The following is a 27579-nucleotide window of genomic DNA, read 5'->3' as shown; positions in this document are numbered from 1 at the left end:
ATTATTAGGAATCGGCTGTTTCACATCACTGTATCTCACACTGGTCAGATCCTCAGACAGGATGAGCCATGGTCCTGCAGTGTTGGGGTCCAGAATCCCAGGAGCTGAAGAGAGAGAACAGAGACAGACAGAGAGATGAAACGAAAATTCACATATTAATACTGTAGGAGCCAAAATTGAGTTCGAATTTACTTTCCTTGAGAGATTCTTATTTTTTTATTTAGATTCACTGGCCTTTGGTCGATACTTTTATTTTGACATTTGCCACAAGATACCCCAACAGTTAAGATGCCATCTTCCATGTGCCCAAGCAGAGCCTCGCAGTTGAGACACTGGAAGACGCTGATGAACAAACAGTTTTTTACCGCTTCTCCGCTTCTACACTTAACACTTTTACTGTTTCTTCGCTTATACACTCTCCACCAAACTCAGTCCAATTTGACATTTTGAAAACTCCATAACTTTGGAGACTTTAGAGACCCCTTTTTTGGTTACCTTTGGTTACTTTTGGAACACTCGACCCTTCCAGCAAATTTGATTTAACAACTGTATATCACCTGCCTGCATACCTGTCTGTTTGCCTACCTACCCCTTTGCCTGTCTGCCTGCCTGCTTGCCTGCCTCCCTACCTGCCTGTCTGCCTGCCTTCTTGCCTGCTCACCTCTCTCTGACCATCACTGAACACAGCTGAATACAGTAGCTATCAGAAAGTGCGTAACAACTGAAACAGCATCTAATATTGGATTTGACTTCTGATCATTACAAATACTTTTGCTATTGTAAAGATTCTAGACCATTGTGAATATATTTTTTTCTAAATTTGAGAAATTTATCACATGTTAAATCCCATTACCAAAGCACACAGTAACAGAGTAAATTATAATCATATTTCATAAAATAAATAAATAAATAAACAAATAAGAGTACAAATACAGTTCATGATAAAGATAATACATCATATTTCATCTTGAAAGTACAAATATCTGTAGGAACTGACAAGGTTGTGGTGGATATAGCTGTAGTTGATGACACACTGTAGTAATACCACAGAGAAGTTGTCTGTATCATAACAATATGAATTGTGAATATAAATATAAAATATACTCTAACTGAGGTCATTTAGTCATATTCACTGACGATGACTAAAGTGAATGAGAAATATTTCACTCTTTCATCTGAACTCACATAAAGTGACAGCTGTACATTAAATAATAATAAAAAAAAAACAGCTGGTTCAGGGTGAACAGACTGACATTTCTCTGTCAATAATTAGATTAATTTCAGGTTAATTTTGACTTTGTTTGGTCTAATACAGTAGTAATCCTACCCCTGTTATTTAATCCTGTAGTTAATTGAACACAAAAACATTTTCCTTCTAGTTCAATTTTGTTACATGGGAGATGTTTGTCTATACACACGCACACACACACATATATATATATATATATATATATATATTTTAATCTTACATTTTAATGTAAGATGCTCTAAATCATGTTACAATCATAATGTGTGTTGATTTGTTTCTTTTGATTCACAGTTGGGGGGTAAACACAGGTGGAAGACAGGATGAGAGAGGAGATGGAGAAAAAGATGAAGTTGACTGTCAGTATCTACATGTACTAAGATGTACTGTCCATCTACTAGTGGATAAAGGTAACCTGTGATAAATACTGTAATGAAATTTTCCCACTTCAGCTTCACCTGCTCCATCTTTAGCCATTCTCTCTTGTCTCCCTCTTCCTCTCCCTCTCTCTCTCAAATCAGAATCAAATTCTCTTATAAAAATGCATCTAGCTCAAGTATATATGTATACTCGATCCTGTTACCTTAAAAGAAGACAATATAAAAATGGCCATTAAGTAAAATCTTACAACTGAAATAATAAAAGCATAGGAACTGCATTTTTGGGCAGCCGTGGTATAAACGTCAGAGATCTGGGCTCGTGACCGGAGGGTTGGCAGTTTGATTCCCAGGACCAACATCCACGGCTGCGTGTCCTTGAGCAAGGCACTTAACCCCAATGCTCCCCGGGCACAAGGAATGCTGCCCACTGCTCCTGTGTCTGGTGTGTGTTCAGTACTTGTGTGCTGGATGGGTTAAATGCAGAGGACAAATTAACTGCTTACTGTTCACAGTGTGTGTGTGTGTGCAATCACTCACTCACTTACTTTTATTGCACTGTGTGTTACTCTAAAATCAAACTTACTGTACAGGACAACATCCTGCATCTTCTCCCACACTCTGAACTTCAGGTTGCCCAGGTGCTTTGCCACATTGACCAGTGCCCCTGAAACCACCTCTGGATCCTGCAGTGCGCACTGGACACTGGAATAACATTCAGGAGTCAGTGCTGCTGTAGATTCTGGTTGAGAACCACAGAGAAGAATGGTGAAACTTACCTTTCCATTGTGCTCTTCAAGTTCTGTATAAAACACAAAGAGTTAATGATTAGGCATACAGGTACATTGGGGCTTACATATATTGTGTATTTTATTTAAAAAGAAAAAAAAAGGATTATAGAGAATCAGGGATAGAGGGAAAGATTGTGATTTTTACCATCAAGAATGATACATCATTAGTGCCTAACTCCTCTTCTATGGCTCTGATTGTGTCTGAGAGAGATGATATCTTTCTACTCATCTCCTCAATCTTCTCCTTCATCATCTGACTCTTCTGCTCCTCTTCTCTTTTCAGTGCAGTTATCCTGACTATCTCTTCATCTTGTAGAAACAGGTGAAGTTTCTCAAACTCCTCCTTAATCTGTTTCTCTGTGTATTGAGCCTGGCTCTGGAATGAGAAATACGTGGATTTGAGTTTTACTTATGCTTAACTTTTCCTTCTGTATTATATTATGTCATTAGACATTGTCCAAACACATTCATTCCTCATTGTTCTCACCTTAATGTATTCTACTAATTTCCAACAGTTTTGTTTAACTTTTTCAAAGACATTAATCTTCTCTTGTAACGTCTTAAGCGCATCGTCCTTGGAAAAAAAAAAAAGAAAAATGTCTTTGTATTAAAGCATGTTTTACTGATATATAGACGTTTCCTCTCAAAAAAGGCTAGACGTGTTTCTTGAAATAAATTTCTTGAAATAAATTAAACAGCATGTTTTTCTTCTTTCTGGATCTAGGCAGTAGTCCAGTTATCTACAGTATGACCATGTGTCTATCAGCAAACAGGTGTGTATGTGTGTGTGTGTGCTTGGGGGGGTAAAATGTAGGTTTTATTTGAGATTTGTTGTCAAGATCTTAATATGAGCACATCTCCTCTGACACTGATGTTGCTGGAATTTGGGAATGTGGGAGTCTTAGCTGCGAAATGGGTGACACAGGGAATTACTGAAACATATTTTAAGGCGCTCTGTAATGGCACAGTACATATACAACCTATAATAGATATGTCTTGATAAGTCATAATAAACACCTATGTTACTGTCTTATGTATGTACTGTACTTTCTGTCATTATTTTATGTAAACTTTCCCTTCTTACAAATAAAAAGTTCACCATGTATGCTTTGACTTGCAGGCAGCAGCATCCAATCTTGCATATCGCGCATCTCTTGAATGTTGTAATGTTATCTCTGTGCTTAATTTTTCTTTCAGAAATAGTACCATGAGGTTCATCATGGCTCCCAAACATAGCAAATCTAGTCCTGGTGATAGCATCAGCGAGAGGCAAAGGAGAAGTATTATATTATTATGTTATGTATACAGTATAGTACGGTACTAACCTACTTAGCCCATATATTACCTTGCCAGATACACTAGCTGAAATACAGTACTGTATGTGTACGGTAACTTGGCTGTTTAGTCGATACAGATACACTACAGTATCCCACATAACTTTGCTAAGTATATAATATGGTGTTTGTCCAAATAACATAACGTCCTATTTCACAGAACATATTGTGGACGTTAAGCAATGTATGGCTGTGCTTTGATTTGTGGATTTTTGGTGGTTGTTGCATTGCTGTGTGTGCGTGTGCATGCGTGTGCATGCGTGTGTGTGTGTGTGTGTGTGTTTTAAACCTTGTTTTGTACCCTTCTGGGTTGAACAAGTTCCTGTATTACGTCACCAAAGATTATGCCTTACCCTGTAACTGGAAGCAGCTTCATCTATTGGATCAAATGTGTGGTTTGTATGTTTTTCTGAGTCCCGACACACCACACACACAGGCTGTTCATCCTCCCGACAGAAGAGTTTGAGTTTCTCACTGTGCAGACTGCAGAGCTCCTCAGACCCTGATGAAGATCTTTGACTTTTCTCCAGTAAGAAAGTCTGACACAGTTTCTGAAGAGCTAAGTTAGAAGAAGGTGGATCTTTTGAAGATCTTTTCAAACAAATTGGACACTCCTGAAAGCCTCTGTCTTCCCAGACCTGCTGCAGACAGACTCTACACATGCTGTGACTGCATGACAGGACAACAGGATCCTTGAAGATGTCACAACACACAGGACAGGTTAGATCTTCCACCGATATTACAGCTTTAGACGCCATTATCTCCTCCCCTACAATGACTCCTACAAAATGAAATTTAATTTTACTTTTTATTGCTCAGTGTTCAAACAAGAGACTCACAAAATTCTATTCCTTGTTCACTCTACAGATCTATTAAAATATTAAATAACTGATTTCACTTATTTTCCAGCTATACAACATCATCTATCTCTCACCTGTTGTGTCTGATGTTGTGTAAAAAGTGAACTGTAGTCAAATTTATGAAGAGCCAGACAGACTGTTCCTTCTGTCTGTAGTTCCTGTATGTGGATGAGGGTGGAGTTCAGTTAAAGACTGATTCTGATTGGCTGTTCCCTTACCTTATGGTGATCAAGGGTCAAGGTAGGGGAAGAAAGCTGTTTTGATTATAAAATATAATAATAATAATAAAGAAAAAATGTTATTTTACTTTCTATTTGATATTTTGCAACTGATGTGCAGGTTCATATGTGATTTTCTTAACTATATCTTGTATTGCTCTTTGTAATGATGGCTTGGGCTTGATAAGGTCTTAATTTTTTGTACCCAAAAAAAGGTTAAATGCCTCTAACCAGAAACGCAGTGAAAGCGAACCCAATACATAACTTGATATATACTACCTGTATTATGCAACAATCATTTCCTTCAAATAAAACACACACACACATACAAAATGACTTTAGTCAGCTTACTTACTTAAATAAAATAAGAACAATAAAGAACAAAACAACGTAAAATTTAATTACTTCATGTACATTGAAATATTTTAGATTCAAGCTCAATATATTTCAACTCGTGGGTCGCGACCCAAATTTGGGTCATGGCAAGTTGTGAAAGGGTCACAAGCCTGCGTCAGGAATTGTAAAACCAGCCAGCTCCTAAATGCTGATCAGATTTCCCAGCCCAAATCCTAACATTAACCTACATAAATGGATCCTGCATCTGCAGCTGTTTAGTGCAAAACTACTGAATACTCAACAAATCAAATAGGCCTACCCCCAGATGTTTAATTTAAGATGTGCCACCATGTCCAGTCAGATTTGTTTGTACCACTTGATAATAAGACCACCCTTATAAAGGATCCATAAATGGCTTACAATTAGGTTATTAATTAACTTGCAAACACTTTATAAATCATTAATAAGAAATTATAAACAAGTCATAACACAGTTTTCACAGTTAACACACTGATGCAGGCTCACTATTTGGCAAGATCAAGTGCTGCACTTTTCATCTATCTATTCTGTTAAATCTCAGATCTTGCTTAGCCTACTGTGTGTTGTCCCTTTATCAGTCAGAATGTTAAACTGTCAGCTTCATCTCATTGTTATGACCATTTATTAATTTGTTACTAACATTTATAACTGCGGAAAGGGAGCCTTATTGTAAACTGTAAAACCCCTCAACATTAACTAATGAGTTACTAACATCTATAACTGGAAAAAGGGAGCCTTATTGTAAAGTGTAATACACATCACCATATACTAACGAGTTGCTGCGTTACACTGCCTTTTATTTTGCAACAGTGCAATCCAGTAAGTAACATACTTGTAGGAGGGAAGTACATCATTCACACAGACAATTACATTTACGGTACACAGATAAAATTAAACTATCACAAGAATGAACACAACACAAAGTCTACATGATGAATAATACAGATGCACTTCTATTAGCCACAATGGGAAACATGAAAAACTGAACAATAATGAACTGGGGTTAAACAACAGGCCACCAACAACAGACCCCAAGGCATGCTGGGAAGCCCCACCCATCTAACCCCCAATACGCATCACAATATGCCACTTTAATATGATAGCATACTTCATATCAATACTCGTGATAATAATGAGGACGGCTGCTGATAGCATGCTGAAAATGTCATGGTAAACAACATTGCAGCCTTAATGTATGAATCTGGTCATTTGATATGAAAATTTGATATGCAATATTTGATATGCCGAATGAAATTTTTTGACTGTCAAGATATGCTAATGGTGGTTAAATGATAGTAACTTATTGACAAATATGATGGGGTTGACAGGTATAAATGCTGGCTGATGGAGAAGACACAGTAAGATAAGTAACCAATGAGATCGGAGGCTTAACAGTACACATAAATTTGGGTATGAGGAATTCTGCAGTCTGCACAGTGAGAAGCTCAAACTCTTCTGTCTGCGGGATAAACAGCCTGTGTGTGTGGTGTGTCAGAATTCAGAAAAACACACAAACCACACAGAGAGTTGCAGGGTGTCTTGAAGTTATTATATGGAGGGCTGCTTCTCAAATGCTTGGAACCCTTTGATTAGAATAAACCTAAGTATTCTTTATATGCAAAATAATGACCAAATCATATACCATATGATATGTGAAGCCATAAAACAGCAATTTCAGGTTTTTTTTGTTGTTCTTCTGTACTTACACTCACCCGATAGATCCCTTTGCCTGCTGTCCCTACACAGATCATTGCATACAGTGGTAATAGAACGCCATCTACTTACAGTTACAGTTTTTTACAATTGCTAAGAGGCTTTTACAGTTTTCATCAGTTACTGGTCTGAGTGTGATAAAAGACTCTTAAGAACTACTGCAGTTAATATTGGGCAGTCTGTGAAATACACACACACACACACACACACACACACACACACATCTAATAAAATACACAGACAACTAATATATCACACGCACACACAACTAATACAACATGCACAACTAACAGAACACAAACACACACACAGAGTTTTTTTTTTACAGCTACTAACAAGCATTTACCTATACTTAAGATACTTTTTCTAAACTCTTAACACAGCAACACACCTGCATCACGCAATTAGTCAAATAGTTAATTTTCTGCTCAAAACCACATTTTGTTCATTAAATACCAACTCTACATTTCAAAATGCAAAACAAAACTGTCTCTACATACGCTGACTCTATCAAAACATGGAAAACCTGATTCAATATCAAATCATTCTTTCAAAACACTGGCACATGTTTTCTGTCCAAGAGGAACGTGTAGTCAGTCATTGCATAATGACTTTCAAAATACAGTTGATGGCATTACAAAAACTGCATTGCTATTCATGTTTAAGTTTGACAGGTACTGTGACGGCTGTGTATGATGGCCACATGTATAGGCCACTGCAACAGTTTAGTTTCCACCTCAGTTATCACATACACATAAAATCTGCAATAGACAACAACACAAACTATCATTTGTCCACAACCTTTTATTTTCTTTCAGTTTCCAGGTTAAGTGCACAAACTTGGTTGCTGAAAGATTCTGTTATCCATTCATTGTTACCTGCCTAGTCATCTCTCCAGATTGGTCTGTCGTGGAAAGGGGTACATGCGGAAACACGAGTTCTTTATTGGGTTCCCAGATGCAAGGAGGATCGTACCATCATTAACTATCTGAGGGGACCAGACATCCACCCGTGTTTCCTGAATGTTCTTAATATTTTTGTTTTGTTTTCTTTAATAAGATTATTGGTTAAATAACCGGTGTATGATTATGTAAATTTCATTTGAATGTATTAGTCTGATTATAACCTTAGATATTTGTTTATTGGCCATGCTCTGTTGTTTGTCACCCCCTCTGTCTGTTGTTTGGTGTGGGTCACCAAACTATATATATGTGTGGGAGCTCCCTGTGTTTAGCTGTCTTTTGTCCCTGTCTCTTGGTCCTGTCTTTTGTCTCGATGTACGGAGCATGGCTTAGTCATTGTTTTTTTTCCTCCTTTGAGGCTACACTGATTTCTGCTGTTTGTAGACCTCCATCACTGGAGGCCAGAGCAGACTTTTTTTTTAGTTATGTAAGAATCATTTTGTTTTGACTTTATTTTGGTTTCACTTTCAATTTGCAAAGTTTAATTTCTTTTTTTCCCACAATGAACGGACGCATTGTTCAATAAACTGTAAAGATTCTGCACTGCCACTCCTGTCTCTGTGCCCTTCTCTTGGCCCACCCTTTACAGGTACTTACATACAATAGACAATATGAAATCTGTTTATATATATATATATATATATATATATATATATATATATGCACATATATATATGTGTGTGTGTGTGTGTGTGTGTGTGTGTGTGTGTGTAGAAACACACACATACATAATTTAGTCTCCTTTTACTGTAAAGAACTACATTTTTGGTTGAGTATCAAATGTGTGCATTTTTGGCAACATACTATCTAAAATGAATGAGTCATCTTTACTTTATAGAATGTACAGAATAAAAAAAATAGTAAGTGACAGAATTGCTGCAGTAAAAGCTTTATTAGCAACATGACATTGCTGCCAGTATTCAACAAAATATCCAACATACATGCCCTTTGGTTCCAAATGTGTAAAAATAAAATACACAAACACAGTAAAAAAAAACACAGCTACTTCTCTCCCTCATTCAACTATTCCTCTCCCTTGTCCATCCATTATTTTTTTCTGTCTTGGCTCCTCTGTATTGCTCTGTATCCACATTGAACAAAATCAATCCAAAAAGTCCCCTTTTTGCTGTGTATGTACATGTAATTGAAAGAACTTCAACAGACTGCCTACGTCTTCAACTGAGATTGGAATCAGCTGTGGTTGGTCTATTTTACACAACTTATAGTAAGTCAGCTATTTCTCAACGTTTCAATGATCTGTTCATTCAAAAATGCTTATCAGCTGTTTCAATATAGCTTTTAAGCTCCTGTTGTTGTAGAGGTAGAGGCTTTATACTATATTTAAGGTTTTGAACATTAGGTTTTCATTTCTGTCATGCTATGTGCAAGTATTTGTAAATAAGACAAGAAAGAGCCATAATTTTGGAAAAAAGGATGTAAAAAACTGTAATGACTGAGACAATATCAGTAGAGACATTTCAGTTTAAGCAGTGACAGTATCAGATCTAACTGTGAGGTTTCACTGTTACACAACTCTTCACTGGTAAGATCCTCAGAGGAGAGAGTTTACAGTAATTATAGAAGTATGGAAATATTCTCTCAGTAAAAGTGTGTGTGATGGTGTGTATGTGTGTGTTATTTAGAGGATCAGAGAATGAGAGTTTTCCTCTCTCCCAGTCCAGTTCCACTCTGATCCTCTGGAGTTTATTATTCACTGCCAGTGGAGTAGCTGACCTTCCTGAGGCCTTTGACCCATATTTACCTTCATATAACCACACATACCAGACGCCAGTGTGAAAGAATGTCTTTCCCTTCCTCTGATTTGACTCTGTGATCACACCCACGTCCCAGAATGTACTGTTCCCAACATCAACATCCCAGCGGTGTGTCCCTGTGTTAAAACCCTCAGAGCCCAGCACACATGGATATCCATCGATTCTCTCTGGATTATCAGGAATGTGCTGTTTCATGTCACTGCATCTCATACTGGTCAGATCCTCAGACAGGAAGAGCCATGGTCCTGCAGTGTTGGGGTCCAGAATCACAGGAGCTGAAGAGAGAGAACAGAGACAGAGAGAGAGAGACTGAATGTTCAGTGTGTTTACGTGTTTATAATTTTATTAATTTATCTGTATGCATTGTTGAGACCCATATCAGAGACGAAATCAGGAAAAAGGGACAATGAAACCAATCCAAAAGCAAAACAGCACTCATAAAGCAGTGGTTTGTATAATAATACAGTGATCGATAATATACTGTAACATACAATAACAAATGTCACTATATCAGATAAGCTAATACAATTGTCAATAAATGTAAATATATCTGAACTACAAAGATTTCATTGCAGAGATTATTCAGTCAAAAGTGTGAAACTGTGTGTGTGTGTGATTAATGCGTGAGATTGAATATTCAGTATGTTTACATGTTTATATTGTAATAAATGTATCTCCACAGATTACTGTGACTCACCTTAGTGAAGAAAACAGAAAAGAAAATGTGACCAGCATGTTTACATGCTTACACTGATGCTAATATATCTACATGGATTGTTGTTGAGACTCATATTAGTGAAGAAAGCAGAAAAGAGAGCAAATGAAACCAATCCTGAAAACAAAACATCGTTCATAGATACAGTGGTCTGAATAATAATAAAGTCCTTTGTGTAAATACATATGAACTACAGTTACGTCATCACTGAGGTTAGATTGCTTAATGTGTTAAAGAATACCATACTCTGTGTGTGTGTTGTATTAGTCGTGTGTGTGTGTGTGTGTGCGTGCGCGTGTGTGTTGTATTTGTTGAGTGTGTGTTATATTAGTGGCGTATTGAGAGTTGGTTTAATCTGGTCTAAAACTGAGAGATTCTTCTCCTATTCCACCCTGTTACATTCTGATTTTAAATCCACATGTGAGATTTTTATCTATGTCAATATGTGTTTTATTTACTGTATGTTTTTATTTTTTATGCTATATTAAGAGTAGCTGTGTGGTGGTTGTATTTTTCTATGCATATTACAAATACATCTCTCTCTCACATACACACACACATTTTGTCTATCAGATAATAACTCCACTCTCCAGTCTGGTCTAATGTGTCTAATGAAAACTGCAAAAGAGCAGTTTTCAGATCATAATTGCATGAGTAAGATGCATTACTGAATGACATTCTTTCTGTCTTTTCTCATCTTGTTATTTAATATCTCATTATTAATACATAAACTCACTGTATTGAACAATGCCCTGCATCTTCTCCCACACTCTGAACTTCAGGTTGCCCAGGTGCTTTGCCACATTGATCGGTTCTCCTGAAAGCATCTGTGGATCCTGCAGTGTGCACTGGGCTCTGGAATAACATTCAGGAGTCAGTGCTGCTGTGGGTTTGGATTCAGAACCACAGAAAAGAGAGAGACAGAACTTACCTTTTAAATGTGGTCTTGATGTTCTATAAAGGGAGATAAGACGTTGCACATTTACTCATCAGGATGCACTCTTGTGTCTTATTATATGAAAGAGAGTGAGAGAGAAATATACACACAGAGAGAGAAATGTGTTTCTTACTGTCAGGAATGAAATATCTTCAGCTCCCATCTCATTTTTTATGACCGTGATTGTGGTTGAAAGAAGTGCTGTCTGTCTAATCAGGCTCTCAATCTTCTCCTTCATCATCTGACTCTTCTGCTCCTCCTCTTTCTTCAGTGCAGTTATCCTGACTGCCTCTTCATCTCTTAGAAACTGATGAAGTTTCTCAAACTCCTCTAGAATCTGTTTCTCTGTGTGTTGGGCCTGGATCTGGAATGAAAATATTCAGATCACAGTTGCACCCATTGGCAGTATATATTACTCTTTTTCATTTTTTAATTATTCATTTTACTTATCTATTGGTAGTAGTAGTAGTAGTAGTGTTGTTGTTGTTGTTGTTACTCCATTTAACATAAAGCCTTGTTACACTGGCAGTAAAGATGAGTCCTGCTGATTATTCATACCTTAACATGCTCTGCTGTTTCATCCCAGGTTTGTTTGACTTTTTTGAAAAACTCTAGTTTCTCCTCTAAGCGCTTTAGGGCAGTCTTCACGTTCTCCTGTAAGTAAAAAAATGCACTCTGGGTCGTTAGTCAGATGAATTTGTGTATGGATCTTTCCTCTGTAAACATAAAAGCTCTGTTTCACATGAGAAGTCAGTTAATTTGGCAATGTGGTTCTGTTATACTGCTCAGGTACAGTTTGAAGAAGCAGCTGAAAACTTAAACAAAAACATGAAACTACAAAAACGACATCTCACTATAGAACACGACTGACAATAGAACATTTCTTACCCTGTAAATAGGAGCAGCTTCACTTACAGGACGAAATTTGTGATTTGTGTGTTTTTCTGAATCCCGACACACCAAACACACAGGCTGTTTATCCTCCAGACAGAAGAGTTTGAGTTTCTCATTGTGCAGACTGCAGAACTCCTCAGACCCTGATGAAGATCTCTGACTTCTCTCCTGTAAGAAAGTCTCACACAGGTTCTTTAGAGCCAGGTTTCTAGGAGGCTCCTCTTTTGATGATCTTCTCCTACAGACAGGACACTCCTGTGATCCTTTTTTACTCCAGAACTGCTGCAGACAGACTTTACACACACTGTGACTACAGGACAGGACAACAGGATCCCTGAAGATGTCACAGCACACAGGACAGGTTAAATCTTCCACTGATATTAAAGCTTTAGATGCCATTTTCTGACAGCTTTTCCCCTGCAATGACTCCTGCAAAATCAGATTTACTTTCACTTTCTAACGTTCAGAGTTCAAACAAACCAACTCACAGCATTCTGTTCTTCATTCACTCTATGGACTTATTAAAATATTAAATAAATGATTTCACTTATTTTGCAAATACACAACATCATTTGTTACTGACCTGTTTTGACTGATGTTGTATAAAAAGTGAATTGTAGTCAGATTTATGAAGAGCTAAACAGAGTGCACTCTAGTTCCTTCTCTCCGTAGTTCCTGAATGTGAATGAGGGTGAAGTCCAGCCAAAGACTGCTTCTGATTGGATATTCGCTTGCCTTGTGGTGTCCAAGGGTCAAGGTAAGGGAGGAAAGCTGTTTTTCTACAATAAAAATTGTCATTTAAATTTAAATTTGTGATTTTGTAATTGATGTTCATTTTTATATGTCTTTTTAATAATTATACCTTGCACTGCTCCTTATAACAATAACTACTATTTGATAAGGTCATAATTTTCATTTTGACCAACAAAAGGTTAAATGTCACCCTCTCTGAAAAGAAGAGCAGTGAAAGTGAATCTAATATAAAACAATACACCTGTATTATACAACAGTCATTTTCTCACATAAAACACACATATACCCAAAACAACTAAAGTCAGCTGTCTTAGTGAAAGTAAAACAAGAGAGAAAAAGAACAAAGCAACAATTAAAATCTCTTATGTACATTGAAATATTATTTGATTCCCGCTAAATATTTTTCAACTCTCAACATATGTGTACTAAACGATATTTTGTAACAAACAGTTTGGATTTATGCTGTGAACAATAAAATATATGTAAAACACTAGAAAACACAGTCCCTTTCACATGAGATTTCAATGGAAATTTCTGAACCCACAGATTCACTGCCTGTCGCTGGGAGTCTGAATCTTATCTTATGTTGTGCTGCCACCTGCTGTTCCAAAGAAGTATCACAATTTAGCATTTTAAAAGTGTACCTAAGACATTATAGATAAATTCTTCTGAAAAAAGAGGTGAGATTCTTCAGTTGCTGACTTATGGCACCAGGGAGGCGACGCTCATTTTGTTTGTTTGTTTTTCATTAAATGTCATTAGTCTGACTGCATGATTTCCAGAAGTGTGTGTGACTTATTGAAATTGTGCAGATGATATAATAAAGAATGAGCATGACTGAGCTGAAATCAAACAGGCAGAACAGACTCTGAGGATTGACAAATGTGAAAGTAAGAGAGAAGATGGAGAATTTACAATTCATTTCACTTTAATTCCAAATTCAACTGAGACACAGAGTTTAGAGTTTTTTGCTGTGAGGCATGGTATAGTGATATGGTGCCTGGGAGGTGACATCTATTTTATTTTATATCGAGAGAATGTTTCCACACACACACACACACATTAACACAAAGGGGAAAAACTCTATTGACCATTTCCTTTCATTGTCGTTTTCCCGTAACTTACTGTCTATGTGAAGTATTACATCAGTCTCACTGCACATGTTCCCTGTTAGTCATCTCACAGAGGTTGTATTAAAGATGTGCAGTCAAAATAATGATTCATTGAGATGCAGTGATAATCTTGTCACTGATCCATTATGGCTTTGTCCATTCTGTCCTGTAAAGAGACAGGCCACACAGAAGAAGAATATTCCCTCAAGCACCAAGTTCAAATCAGAACAGTGAACATGTTTGAAGCTCAAGAAAAGAGAAGAATAGAAAGATACTTAATAAAAGACATGGTCTGCACAGACCCTGAGACTGTAGAAAAATTTCTTAGTGAAAAAAAGTCTCTTACTGAGACACTGTAAAATACGATATACATTATATTCAGTATATGGAGACATTTGTATTTCATGCATTTTACACAAACAGTTGACAGTTTTCATTTCCTCTATAATATAACAAAGATACATAAACTCAACAGAATCATATCAGCTCTGAGGAAATCAAGTATCAGAAATAACATTAATAAAAGAGACAATGACAGCAAAAACATTTCACTGTAAACAGAGACAGTATAAGATCTAACTGTGCTGTTTCACTGATACACAACACTTCACTGGTAAGACCCTCAGAGGAGAGTGGTTACAAAAATTACAGAAGAATGGAAACATTCTCTCAGTAAAAGTGTGTGTGAAGGTGTGTAGGTGTGTGTTATTCAAAGGATCAGAGAATGAGAGTTTTCCTCTGTCCCAGTCCAGTTCCATTCTGATCCTCTGGAGTTTTTTATTTACTTTCAGTGAAATATATGACCCCACTGACGACTGTAATTTATATTTATCATCCATATATCGTAAACGCCACACTGAATTCAAGACTTCATTTCCCTTCCTCGTGTTTGACTCTGCAGCCACACCCAGAGACCATAGTGTGTTCTTCCCAACATCAACATCCCAGCAGTGTGTCCCTGAGTTAAAGCCCTCAGAGCCCAAAATATACGGATATGTATCAAATCTCTCTGGATTATCAGGAATCTGTTGTTTTTCACCACTGTATCTCACACTGGTCAGATCCTCAGACAGAATGAGTTGTGGTCCCGCAGTGTTGGGGTCCAGAATCACAGGAGCTGAAGAGAGAGAACAGAGACAGAGGAAGAGATTAAAAATACAGTATGTTTACATGCTTCCGTTATTATAAATTTGTTTACAATGGATTTTTGTGATAAAGAGTAGTAAATAAAATGAAAGAGAAGTGAATGGAAGCAATCATAAAAACGAAACATCACTCTTAGAGAAGTGTTTTTTATTTATTGTATGATAAAGTAAATTAACACAAACTACAGCAATGTCATTACTGACATTATTCAACCAAACTTGTCATTCTAATTTCAGAAATCTTTTCTCTTGGAACATTTCTTTCCAAAGATTTTCATGATACAACGTCTGTCTGAGTGTTCAGTGACAGTAGTTCTTTATATTCTGTTTTATTGTGTTATCCTGTAAATAAACTCACTGTATTGAACAATGTCCTGCATCTTCTCCCACACTCTGAACTTCAGGTTGCCCAGGTGCTTTGACACATTGATCAGTGCTCCTGAAACCATTTCTGGATTCTGCAGTGTCTCAAAGGTGCATTCAGCTCTGCAAAAAAACATGACACAATTGGAAATGACAGACATTTGGGTTCAAACCCAGACAAACCAAAACAGGATATTGGAATCCTACCTCATGACTGCGGTCTTGAAGTCCTACAGCATTGGAACAAAAGACATCTATTTAATCTTAATGTTCATATATTAGTCTTTAACCTATGTGTCTTTTCACATAACTGATAAAACAAGGAGACAGAATGTGTGCGTTTGGTCTTTACCTGTAGGAGTGATATGTCATCAGTTTTTATCACATTTTCTATGGCTTTGACTGTCTGTGAGAGAAATGATATTTCACCGTTTATCTCCTCAATCTTCTCCTTCATCATCCGACACTTCTGCTCCTCTTCCTCTCTCAGTGCAGTTATCCTGGCTGTCTCTTCATTTCATAAAAACTGGTGAAGCTTCTTAAACTCATCCTTAATCTGCCACTCTGTGTGTGCAGTCTGGTTCTAGAGAAGACACATTAGAGTAAATTACAGTGTGTCTCATTCACAGAGTTTTCACACTTTTATTTACACATGCATCATGTAAAATCTGAAACTACTATTACAATACTGAAACATTGCTGCTTTATTCTCACCTTAATGTGGTCTGTTGTTTTATTCCAGTTTTGTTTCATGTCGTTAAAGATCTTCAGTTTGTCCTGTAAGGGCTTCAGTGCAGTCTGAAGCTTCTCCTAGAACACATCACTGTTTTAACAGAGCTGTTTGATCTGTTACACTGGTATTTATTGAAGATACAATCACTGTGATATTGATTTACTTTTACATCTCAGGTTTTAAAGTTTACCACAATAACACAGCCATTTAACATGAAAAGAAAAGTTTGTTTATCTATTACTCCTTTTTGAGGAGTAATTAATTATTTCTTATTTATGTAGTACATCTTTTCTATGACCAGAGAATAAATTGCTAGGTTCATTTGAACTCTTATCTGTATTTTTTGTGTTTAGCATATCTTAGGCAACAGAATTGAAAGGGCTACAGGCCACAGACCTCTTCACACGATCCACTCTTTGTGATGAAATTTGTGAAATAATTCCCAAATACAGGAATATCTCTGAATTTTTTCCCCCTCAAACCTCACAAATATAAAAACCAATCATGCCAAAATAGTCTAAAGATCATATGTATTATAAAATTTAAAGTTTTAGTAAATTGAATTTGCTTTAATACATTAGTGAGAAGATTAAACAGTAAGCTTTAAATTAATCAGTTACAGTTATAATTCACAAATATACGTAACAGAACTGGATACAAGCAAAAGTGATACATTGTGTGGTTGCACTACAATACTTGTAGTCTACACTATAATAATTAGACCATAGAAGTCAAACCTCTATTGCTTGCATACAGATATACACTTTCTCAAACTGAAACACACACAAATGCAAACACACACACACAAATAAGCAAACAAGTACAGACATACTGTCACGTTGGTGATGTGGTGCAGGACCCAAGTGCAAAAGACACAATGATGGTGACAAAAACGGAAGACTTTACTGACAAAAGAAGATTAAAATATAAGTGCAAACTGATAACAAAAACCGATAACAAAAAGGTGCAGCATAACAGTGTGTGCAAAACACAAACAACGATAGACAAAAGACAAGGCAAACACTAGGGCATAAATAGAAGGAGAACTAATCAGGGCAAAACAGGATTGGTTGAAATTAACAAGGTTAATAATGAGACAAACAGGAAGAGGTGAGGGGCGGAGAGACACAGAACGAAAGCACAAAGACATATCAAACTAAAAGTCCAAAATGGAGGTGCAGGCTGCGACACATACACACGCCCTTACCCTGTGTTCACACGCTGCTTCATTAATGGAACAGAAGTTATGTTTTGTGTGTTTGTGTGATGTTTGACACACACCACACACAGGCTGTTTATCCTCCAGACAGAAGAGTTTGAGTTTCTCACTGTGCAGACTGCAGAGCTCCGCAGACCCTGCTGAAGGCCCCTGAATTTTTCCCTGTAGAAAAGCCTCACACAGGTTCTTTAGAGCCAGGTTTGGGGAAGGAAATTCCTTTGAGGATCTTCTCCTACAAACTGGACATTCCCGTGTTCCTTTAATTTCCCAAAACTTCTGCAGACAGTCTTTACACACACTGTGACTGCACGACAGGACAACAGGATCCCTGAATATCTCAGTGCAAGCAGGACAGGAGAAGTTCTCCTCTGAAAGTAAAGATTTTGGCGCCATTTTCTCACCCAGGAACACTTGATCTTCTGTAATGGCAAAGTGGAATGTATTTTCAATTTCACTCTTCAGTGTTGAACCAAGTGGAATCTCTGCATTTTGTCCTGACTCCACTCCAATGTATAGACTTCATAAATCCCCTGTTCACTTGCATACAAATGGATGTGTTTTTACCATGTTCCAGTTTTGTTTTGTTTTTTTATGTTGTTTTTTATGAGTCCTCCTGTATAGTGTGGTGTTAAACAGCAGGTCTGTAAGCTTGTTTTCAAGGTGTTGAAAAGCCTGAATTTTACTTCCTTCTCTACAGCAGGCTGTTAGGGGATGAACCGAAAGTAAAGCAGGATTCTGATTGGCTGCTTCTCTGTGGATGAGCAGAGTAACTGCACACACTCTGAGGATGTTAGTGAGGTATGTGGGCCACTGCTGATGGGTCATGTTTAATCAGCTCCTTGTGTCTGAGTAACTGAAGTCAGTTCTCAACCCAGTCACATCAAACCAACCAGTGAGTGACCAAGTCAGAGTTAACAGAGAGACTTGAAGTCTGTGAAGTTCACTGCTGGTCCCTGTAATCTGAGATGGTTTCATCTATAACAAAAATGTTGACTTATGGACTGCAGTCCAACAGGTTAGATGGAAGAGATACTTTACCACTGAAGATATGAAAGTACGAGGAACAAATTGTAGTCTGATTTACAGCAGTAGACGAGTTTATAGTAACTCTTTGCCCCACATTAAATACAGCATGCTAAGGCTAAGTACTACTCGGACGTAGCTGGTGTTGGTAATATAGCAAATATTATCAACAGTAAGGAGAAAAAAAATCATCATGGATTGTCACATATGATCTCAAATCCTTTAGCTTTAAGTTTGACATTTACATTAATTCACTTGTCAAACACTTTTATTCAGAGCTAATTTTTTTTCACACCAGAAGCAGGAGCAGTAGACAGCATCCCTCACACCCGGGGGGGCATTAGGGTTGCCATGCCCAAGGGCACACAGCTGTGGATGTCAGTCCTGGGAACTGAACTGGCAACCTTCTGGTCACTAGCCCGGTTCTCCAACCGCTAGACCACAACTGCCCGTGTTGGGGGACACTTAGTTTTAATTTCATTTACTGTGCAGTTCTCTGACCCCACCACATTAATATCCTCCAACTCACTGTCCCACTTCATTTTATTCCTTTTATTATTAACGCCAGAGGACGGAGTGCCAAATAAAATGCTTTTTCTGCCTCTGAGAATAGCACCTTGCACTTGCTAAAATGTCTTTTTTTTGCCGACTTGCCGCTTGCTTTCGCCATTCTTCCTGAATTTCAAGAGAGAGGGGCCTAGGCTTATATATTCATTAGCATATTACAATTGGTCTAATTGAGGGAGGAGAGAGGGTGGAGTGTGGTGCTCATGCATGTGTGCTCAATTTCACGTTGATTGAGATGTACAAAGAAAAAGTGTGTGGAATCCTGCGTGCTCACAGTTTCATATACCTGAATTTTTTTGTGTGTATGCAGCTTTCCAGCTTTGTGTGTACTGTTACATTCCCCAGTCCTGGTGGCTGTCTAAATAATAGCAGCTAGGCAGCACTGACAACCCCTACTGGTGGCAATTATGTTTTTGTTTGTTTTGTTATTCTCCTCCCTGTTGATTAGCAGACTTGGGGCACCTGAAACCTGTGGGACGAGCCTATTTGTAGACCCTCCTGGCACCGTTCCAGAGGGACGCGCATGGGTGTTCTAGTGGATACGGGTCCATCCCAGCTCAGTGTGATTGTGCCCCCACTTCGCTTCCTCAGCTCACTTTCTTAATCCTTTGTCTATAGGTTTTGGATAATAAAAACCCCTAGACTTAGAACTGTTATCCTGTGCGTCTCCCCCTTTATGCCACGAGCTGGTGACCGGCCGTAACAGTACGTTATGTTTTAATATGGATTCTACATAAGGTTTTGTACATGAGGCCCCTGGTCTTCAACTATTAGATTTTGAATTTCCCTCATATGGACGGCATTATTAGCAATCACCATATTCACCAGGACAGCCTCCTGCTCAGCTGTGAGAAGTCTTCGCCTGCCTTCAATAGATGGCCACCTCTCAGTTCTGCAAAAATGAAATTTGACCATGACTGACCTATGGTCACCCATTACTGCGGTAAAAACTGCACTGAGGACAAAGTGGAGATTCAGTCTATATGCACTACAACATTACATGTATCTCAGTAAAAACAAAGCAAATCACCTGTTTTCCCCTGTGGGGCCTAGCTGAATACTTTGACCGTCACCAGACCTCTTTGGTCTCTTAGTGAGGTGTAGTGATAAAATACGATCACAGGTATATATTTTGTTAAGTGAATGGAATGTGTGGACATACTTTTCATCTTGTGTTACACTTCTCTCACTCAAACACTGGTTTATCAACCAAACTCTCACACACCTGCCCCACAGTTTTAGAGAGCTCTCATTATCTATGGGCGTCAAGGTCGAAGGCCCTTGGCTGCACGGGTATATCTGTGTGTGTGTGAGACCTTGTTGTCAGTCTTCCACCATCGAGACTCTGTCTGGGTGCCTCTGATGACCTCCTCTCTGCTTTTGCTGTAACTCTACCTTTTGCTCAATAAAGACAGAAGAGCTACCCTAAGTCATCGTCGTGCCTGTTTATTATTTTCAACACTTTTAAAAACATTGATGCCCAACACCCCTCTGAAAGTACAGACAATGGTCCTCCCATGTATGAGCACATGATGAACTAGGGTGGCACGGACTTCATCTGAGATTACTTGTCTTTGTTAGTGTCGTACTCTTCCTCTGCCTTGTCCTCTTCCTCTCTGTTGTCTTACAATTTCGGCAATGTTAGGATCTATTGTTCCAAGGCACTTGGACATGCCTTTAGGCCTTATTTATTGACCCTGCAATTCTGATTGCTGTGTTAACAATTTTGAGACTTAGTGTTTGCACCTGCAGAAAGGTGTGCTCTTTGAGTTTAGGTTGCGATGACTTGAGTTAATTATACTGAGAGCCTGTGTTTGCTGAATGAACATATAGTGCAATAAATGCTTTATTCAGCTACTTTTGTGTAAGGTTTTGCAGGAAGAGTTTTGCATGTTGAAACATATGGAAACAGGTGAATAGTGTTTACGGTTATGGGAAATGTGTGTGTGTTTTTGGGAATGACTTAAGGGCGTGGGTTTTTTGTTGCAGGAACCTAGTTTTTGTGTTTGAGTAATTGAGAAAAACTTTAAATAAATATTATTTCTTAGTTTACATTTTTAAGTTTGTTTGTTAAGTTTGTTTGTTGTTGGCATGTAAAGCCTTTTGAGACTTTAAACAGTGATATTTGGCTCTACATGAAACTTGTTGTTGCTGTTGTGGTTGTTGTTGCCCGTGAGACTCCTCAAGCCATCAGATGGACTCCTGTGAGTGACCAGTTTTTATCCTTTGCCCTGTGGGCCCACCAAGTTAAATGTGAAGTGTGAATCTCACTTAGTGTTTTGTCATGGTTTTCATGCTGAGTTATATGTACTAAAAGTTAGGTGAACTAATAGAGGGCTGTTGAAATATAGGGGTGACGATTTAGAATTGTTCTAAACAACTCAACAAGCCTGCTTTTCATGCTTTTTTATTTGTTTGTTTTTTAGCATCTATTCAGCTGTTTTTATTCATTTGTCTCTTCAGTTGTTTATCTATTTATTTATTGATTAAGTCAATTAATTCTTTATTGGAAAAGATGCATTGCAAGCCGAATAGATTTGTTTATTTTTAGTCATTAAAACAGTTGTGGCAAATTCTAATATTTGCATGTGAGTATGTGTTCCTTCTGTTTGTAGTGCCCTAATGTGGATGAGGATGGAGTTCAGTTAAAGACTGATTGTGACTGGCTGTTCTCTCATGGCATGGGTTAAGGGAAGGGAAGAAAGCTCTTTTTCGAAAATAGAAATTGTCACTTAAATTTTAATTTATTATTTTGTAAGTGATGTGCAAGTTTATAAGTGTCTTGAATAATTATAACTTGTAGTGCTCCTGGTGATGATAGCTACTATTTGCTAAGGTTATACATTTTTTTGACCAGCAAGAGGTTAAACATCACTCTCCCCATTAGTTTATTGAAATAAAAGTAGATTAGTAAAGTTAACCAGGAGTAATTTGACATTCTAAAGCATTTTACACATTAAAAACTTAGTGAATGGCTTTAATTTATAAAGGGGGTTGAGAAATACTAAATTAATAACCAAGTAAATGAACCCAGTGCACTGCCCCTCTGTATCCAGGTGACAAAGAAAACACATATTTACATATTTAAATCATATTTTTAACACTTATCTGATTCACAGGTTGAAATGAGAAATTTTCAGATTTGTTGTTTTAATGATAACTTACAAATACAAACTGATTCTATGTAAAGATGTGGTAGATCAACTGAAATAAAGTTGCTTAAAAAAGTATAATATTATTGTTCTTGATTTTGTTCTGTATCATTTAAGAATGTTATAGTGTAATTATAATTTATCTGTATAATATAATGTAAGACACTGAAAGGACTCACTTTGTGTTTTCTTAAAAAGGTGAAATTAGTACTCATAACCTATGTACATTTTTAAATCAGACATTACAAATTTAAATTTCACATTAATATGAAGCTTTTTCTCATTTACCATCACACATTTGATCTACATGTACTGTTTCACTGTTACTCAATTCTTCACAGGTAAGATTCTCAGAGGAGAGAGTTTACAGGCATTACCAAGATATGGAAACATTCTCTCCGTAAAAGCGTGTGTGAAGGTTTGCAGGTGTGTGTTATTTTGAGGATTAGAGAATGAGAGTTTTCCTCTGTCCCAGTCCAGTTCCACTCTGATTCTCTTGAGTTTATTATTCACTGTCAGTGGAGTAAATGACCATCCTGAGGCCACTGACTTATATTCACCATCCATATACCGAACACGCCAGACACCAGTATTAAAGAATGTCTCTCCCTTCCTCTGGTTTGTCTCTGTTGTCACACCCAAGGACCAGTATGTACTGTCCCCAACATCAACATCCCAGCAGTGTGTCCCTGAGTTAAAGCCCTCAGAGCCCAGAACACAATGAAAGAAATCGATTCTCTCTGGATTATCAGGAATCTGCTGTTTGTCATCACTGAATCTCACACTGGTCAGATCCTCAGACAGGATGAGATACGGTCCTGCAGTGTTGGGGTCCAGAATCACAGGAGCTGAAGAGAGACAACAGAGAGAGAAGGAGAGATTGAATATTCAGTGTGTTTACATGTTTATATTTATTTGTCTTCACAGATTATTGAGACTCACATTAATGAAGAAAACAGAAAAGAAAACGAAACCATGTTTAAATGTTCACACTAATATTGATGTATCTGCATGTATTGTTGTTGAGACCCAGATAAATAAAGAAAAGAGATGAAACCAGCCCTATAAACATATGAAGTCATATGCATGAAATATGAACATGTATGAACTAGTGATGTCATTACTGAGATTACTCAGCCAAATGTGTTAAAGAACATTGCATTGTGTGTGTGTGTGCGTGTGTGTGTGTGTGTGTGTCTGTTGTATGAGTTGTGTCTGTGTGTTGTTTTAGTCGTGAGCACATATTAAATTAGTTGTATCTGTGTGTCGTTTTAGTTTTGTGTTTATTGTAGTAGTTGTGTCTGTGTGTCGTTTTAGTTGTGTTTGTATTGTAGTAGCTGTGTCTGTGTGTTGTTTTAGTTGTATTTGTATTGTAGTAGTTATGTCTGCGTGTTGTTTTAGTTGTGTTTTTATTGTAGTAGTTATGTCTGTGTGTTGTTTTAGTAGTGGATGTTTTATTAGTTTTGCGGGTCTGTGTTGTATTAGTTGTGAGTGTTGTATTAGTTGTGTATGTATTATATTAGGTGTGTGTGTGTTTTGTATTGGTTGTGTATCTACAGTTGGGTTTAACATGGTCTTACACTCTGAGATTCTCCTCTTTTTCCACCCTGTTACACTCTGGGTTTAAATTCACTCTGATCAGTCACATGTGAGAACAGCCTCTCTATTGATACTTGTTTCACTTACTGTACATGATTTTATTCCATTTCACTTTGTATTAAGACTAGTGTACAGTGATTCTATTTTCTCTATATGTGTTATTCTCACACACACACACACACACACACACACACACACACACACACACACACACATTTTGTCTCTCCCTTAATAACTCTAGTCTGGTCCCAGTACCTAATGAAAACTGTAAAAGAGTGATGATTGGTGCCTATGTAAAAAAACATTATTGACTGACATTCTTTCTGCTTTTTTCATCTTGTTATTTGAAATCTCATTATTAGTACATAAACTCACTGTATTGAACAATGTCCTGCATCTTCTCCCACACTCTGAACTTCAGGTTGCCCAGGTGCTTTGCCACATTGATCAGTGCTCCTGAAAGCATCTGTGGATCCTGTAGTGTGTCAAGTGTGCATTCAGCTCTGGAAAAAAACATCACACAGTCAGAAATGACAGCCATTTTGGTTCAAACCCAGACAAAGAAAAACAGGATGTTGGAATTTTACCTTTTGACTGTGGTCTTGAAGTCCTACACAAGGGGAACAAGCATTTTACACAAACTTGTTAGAGTTTATTCTTAATATTCACATGTTAACTCATTAAATGACTTAAACGAATGGAATGGAATGATTTAATTAGTTAAATGTCTTTTCACATGACTGATAAAACAAGGCGACAGAATGTGTGTGTTTGGTTTTTACCTGTAGGAGTGACATGTCATCAGTTCTTATCACATTTTCTATGGCTCTGACCGTCTGTGAGAGAGATGATATTTCACTGTTAATCTCCTCAATCTTCTCCTTCATCATCTGACTCTTCTGCTCCTCTTCCTCTGTCAGTGCAGTTATCCTGGCTGCCTCTTCGTCTCGTAGAAACTGATGAAGCTTCTTAAACTCATCCTTAATCTGCCACTCTGTGTGTGCAGTCTGGTTCTAGAGAAGATACATTATAGTAAATGACAGTGTGTCCCATTCACAGAGTTTTCACACTTTTATTTACACATGCAGCATGTAAAATCTAAAATTTCTATTATAAGCATCAGTGCTGTATTCTCACCTTAATGTGTTCTGTTGTTTTAATGCAGTTTTGTTTCATGTCTTTAAAGTTCTTCAGTTTGTCCTGTAAGGGCTTCAGTGCAGTCAGAAGCTCCTCCTAGAACACATCACTGTTTTAACAGAGCTGTTTGATCTGTTACACTGGTATTTATTAAAGATACAATCACTGTGATGTTGATTTACTTTTACACCTCAGGTTTTACAGTTTACGGCTGCAACACAGAATTTTTACAAGAGCCAGAAAGTCTGTTTACCATATCATCCTTTCATCCTTTATGAATACTACATTAAATTACTGTGAAGATGAAGTCAGAGGATCCAAGTGCAGAATCACAGAATTTAATACAGAGGAATCAATGAATCCAACATGCAATCCAAAATCAGAGGTTGATAGACTGAAATTGGCAATGAGCAGGAAGTAGCAAAACAGGGTGAAGTCCAGATAAACAATGTAAACTAATGAATAGTGAATATCCAGGCAAAGGGTCCTGGCATTCTCTTTCCCCCTCTGCTGGTTAGTTTTAAGATTTGTGCAACTTCCTGGTTTCCTTAGTTCACCTATCAGCTTACTTATTAGTCCCACCAGTGTCTTGTTAGTTTAGTGTTGCCTGTTTTGTATAAATACTCCTAGTTTTGCCCTTGGTTTCTGTTGTGGAATTGTTTTGTCTTATGTTGTGTTGGATTATCTGTCTGCCCATTTAGCAGCCTGAATCTGTGATCCTCTAAGTTCCTTGAAGTCTTTGGTTCCATGTCCTCTTTTAATAAAACTGAACTTAACCTGCATGTGCACCCAGTCTCTTCAATCAGCTGTGACACAAGAACAGGGACTGACAGAGTAGAAAAAAACAATGGCTCAATAATATGTGAAACACTCAATACCTCACAAAAACATTACTGAGGGAAAATCCTTTTTAAACCCAGAAAACCCGTTTAAGTTTAATTAGGGGAGGTGGAATACAGGAGCTCTTAATAATTAGGGGAGGTAAACCGAAGCCATACTGGAAGTGACTGAACCAACAGTTTTCTCGGAGCAGGTGTGATAATAATTATATGTTTTAATTACCAGGGAAGAAATCACTCACACAGGTTATTAACTCTTATTATGTTATCAACATTTACATCCCAGATTAGAGAACTGTTTAATCCTGAAAGATCTAAGGGACACAGACCTGTCCACACCATTCACTCCTATACTGTCCTCACAGGAGGAGTGGAAACCAATATCAGACACCAGAATAAATGTCATTTGTCATGGTAACCATGACAACTCTTAATGTGACTCCTGAACATGATCACAGTCAGCAAAGACCTCAAACTTTCACATCTGTCCTAACAAAGGAATGGATGTGAAATATGAACATCTACAGTGTGGTGATATCTGGTCTGGAGTCTGGCCCACTCAAAGGCCCAGTCAGTCTCGAAGACTCTTTAAATAACAGTTCACTAATAGACCACACACACAAAGACTCTTTAAATAACACCTCACTAGTAGAAGTTACCAATGAGATTATGTTTCACACTCAGTGAGTCAAACTATAAAAATATCTCTACAAACTTAATTACCACTTAGATGTTGTGTTATTTTGTGAAGTCATTCCCAAATATAGTTTTCCACAAGAATTCCTCCAGATTGTTTCCTGAAACCTCAAAACTTTAACTTCCAATCATCAGTGTCAGAGAAGCTTTTAATATCTTATTTATTGCAAATTTAAAGAATGCAATTACTAGTGCTTGGAATTCAAAAACAATAAGAAGATTAATCAAGCAAATATAAATGAATCAAGAGCAGTAATAATTTCCTAATATACCCTACACAACATGACTGGATACAAACTGAACAAGACACAAGACATGGTTTGGATATTAGAATAGAAAGTCTTCACTATAATAATTAGACAACAGAAATCAAACTTGCTGTCATACTTGGTAACCTAGCAACAGTTCAATTAAATGATCAACTCTGCATAAAAATAAGTAGTTGATTCTTTGCATTTTTGCTGAAATGTGTATGCTTATGAATACACATTTATTCTCTCTCTCTCTTTCCCTCTCTCTCTGTCTCTCTCTGTCTCTCTCTCTCTCTCACACACACACACACACACACACACACATACACACACACACACACGCAATTTTCACAGGAGAGCCCTGAATATGAACAGTAGATTTCTTACCCTGTGTTCACAAGCGGCTTCATTAATGGAACAGAATTTATGTTCTGTGTGTTTATCTGATCTCTGACATGCCTCACACACAGGCTGTTTATCCTCCAGACAGAAGAGTTTGAGTTTCTCACTGTGTAGACTGCAGAGCTCCTCAGACCCTGATGAAGGTCCCTGAATTTTTCCTTGTACGAAAGCCTCACACAGGTTCTTTAGAGCCAGGTTAGGGGGAGCATAGTCCTTAGAGGATCTTCTCCTGCAAACTGGACATTCCCGTGTTCCTTTGGCTTCCCAGAACTTCTGTAGACAGTCTTTACACACACTGTGACTACATGACAGGACAACAGGATCCCTGTAGATGTCACAGCACACAGGACAGGAGAAATTTTCTTCCGATAGCAAAGATTTTGAAGCCATT

The 27579-nt window shown here is 37.6% G+C and overlaps 2 protein-coding genes and 1 pseudogene across 2 annotated transcripts; all 3 read right to left on the bottom strand.

Annotated features, from left to right (window-relative positions):
* Nucleotides 1–9381: 9381 nt before the first annotated feature.
* On the bottom strand, nucleotides 9382–12596 carry LOC115820001 (tripartite motif-containing protein 35-like). Its single transcript, XM_030783434.1, has 5 exons — nucleotides 12192–12596; nucleotides 11862–11957; nucleotides 11414–11667; nucleotides 11103–11221; nucleotides 9382–9926 (listed from the first exon to the last, which is right to left on the bottom strand). Exons 1-5 carry the CDS (start codon nucleotides 12594–12596, stop codon nucleotides 9382–9384), a joined length of 1419 nt encoding a protein of 472 aa, XP_030639294.1.
* A 2041-nt stretch (nucleotides 12597–14637) lies between these two features.
* Nucleotides 14638–17915, bottom strand: LOC115820003 (zinc-binding protein A33-like; annotated as a pseudogene).
* Nucleotides 17916–22591: 4676 nt separating this feature from the next.
* LOC115820014 (E3 ubiquitin-protein ligase TRIM39-like) lies at nucleotides 22592–27578 on the bottom strand. The gene is made up of 6 exons (XM_030783451.1): nucleotides 27174–27578; nucleotides 25001–25096; nucleotides 24646–24876; nucleotides 24451–24473; nucleotides 24239–24366; nucleotides 22592–23112 (listed from the first exon to the last, which is right to left on the bottom strand). The coding sequence occupies exons 1-6, from the start codon at nucleotides 27576–27578 to the stop codon at nucleotides 22592–22594; spliced, it is 1404 nt and encodes a 467-aa protein (XP_030639311.1).
* Nucleotide 27579: the final 1 nt, after the last annotated feature.

This window comes from Chanos chanos, chromosome 9, assembly GCF_902362185.1.
Source record: "Chanos chanos chromosome 9, fChaCha1.1, whole genome shotgun sequence".
In the NCBI taxonomy this organism is placed as follows: Eukaryota; Metazoa; Chordata; class Actinopteri; order Gonorynchiformes; family Chanidae; genus Chanos; species Chanos chanos.
The sequence above is the reverse complement of the archived record's forward strand: the minus strand, read 5'-3'. Positions and strand labels throughout refer to the sequence as shown.

Excerpts from the sequence above, each read along its gene's own strand:
- LOC115820001 (XM_030783434.1), bottom strand. The coding sequence starts at position 12,596 with ATGGCATCTAAAGCTTTAATATCAGTGGAAGATTTAACCTGTCCTGTG. Across the intron at positions 11,222-11,413 it reads AGAAACACATTTCTCTCTCT|AGCCCAGTGCACACTGCAGG; the intron begins GTGTGTATATTT and ends ATGTTATTCCAG. Across the intron at positions 9,927-11,102 it reads GCAGGGCATTGTTCAATACA|CTCCTGTGATTCTGGACCCC; the intron begins GTGAGTTTATGT and ends CTCTCTCTTCAG.
- LOC115820014 (XM_030783451.1), bottom strand. The coding sequence starts at position 27,578 with ATGGCTTCAAAATCTTTGCTATCGGAAGAAAATTTCTCCTGTCCTGTG. Across the intron at positions 24,367-24,450 it reads TTCAAGACCACAGTCAAAAG|AGCTGAATGCACACTTGACA; the intron begins GTAAAATTCCAA and ends GTTTTTTTCCAG. Across the intron at positions 23,113-24,238 it reads GCAGGACATTGTTCAATACA|CTCCTGTGATTCTGGACCCC; the intron begins GTGAGTTTATGT and ends GTCTCTCTTCAG.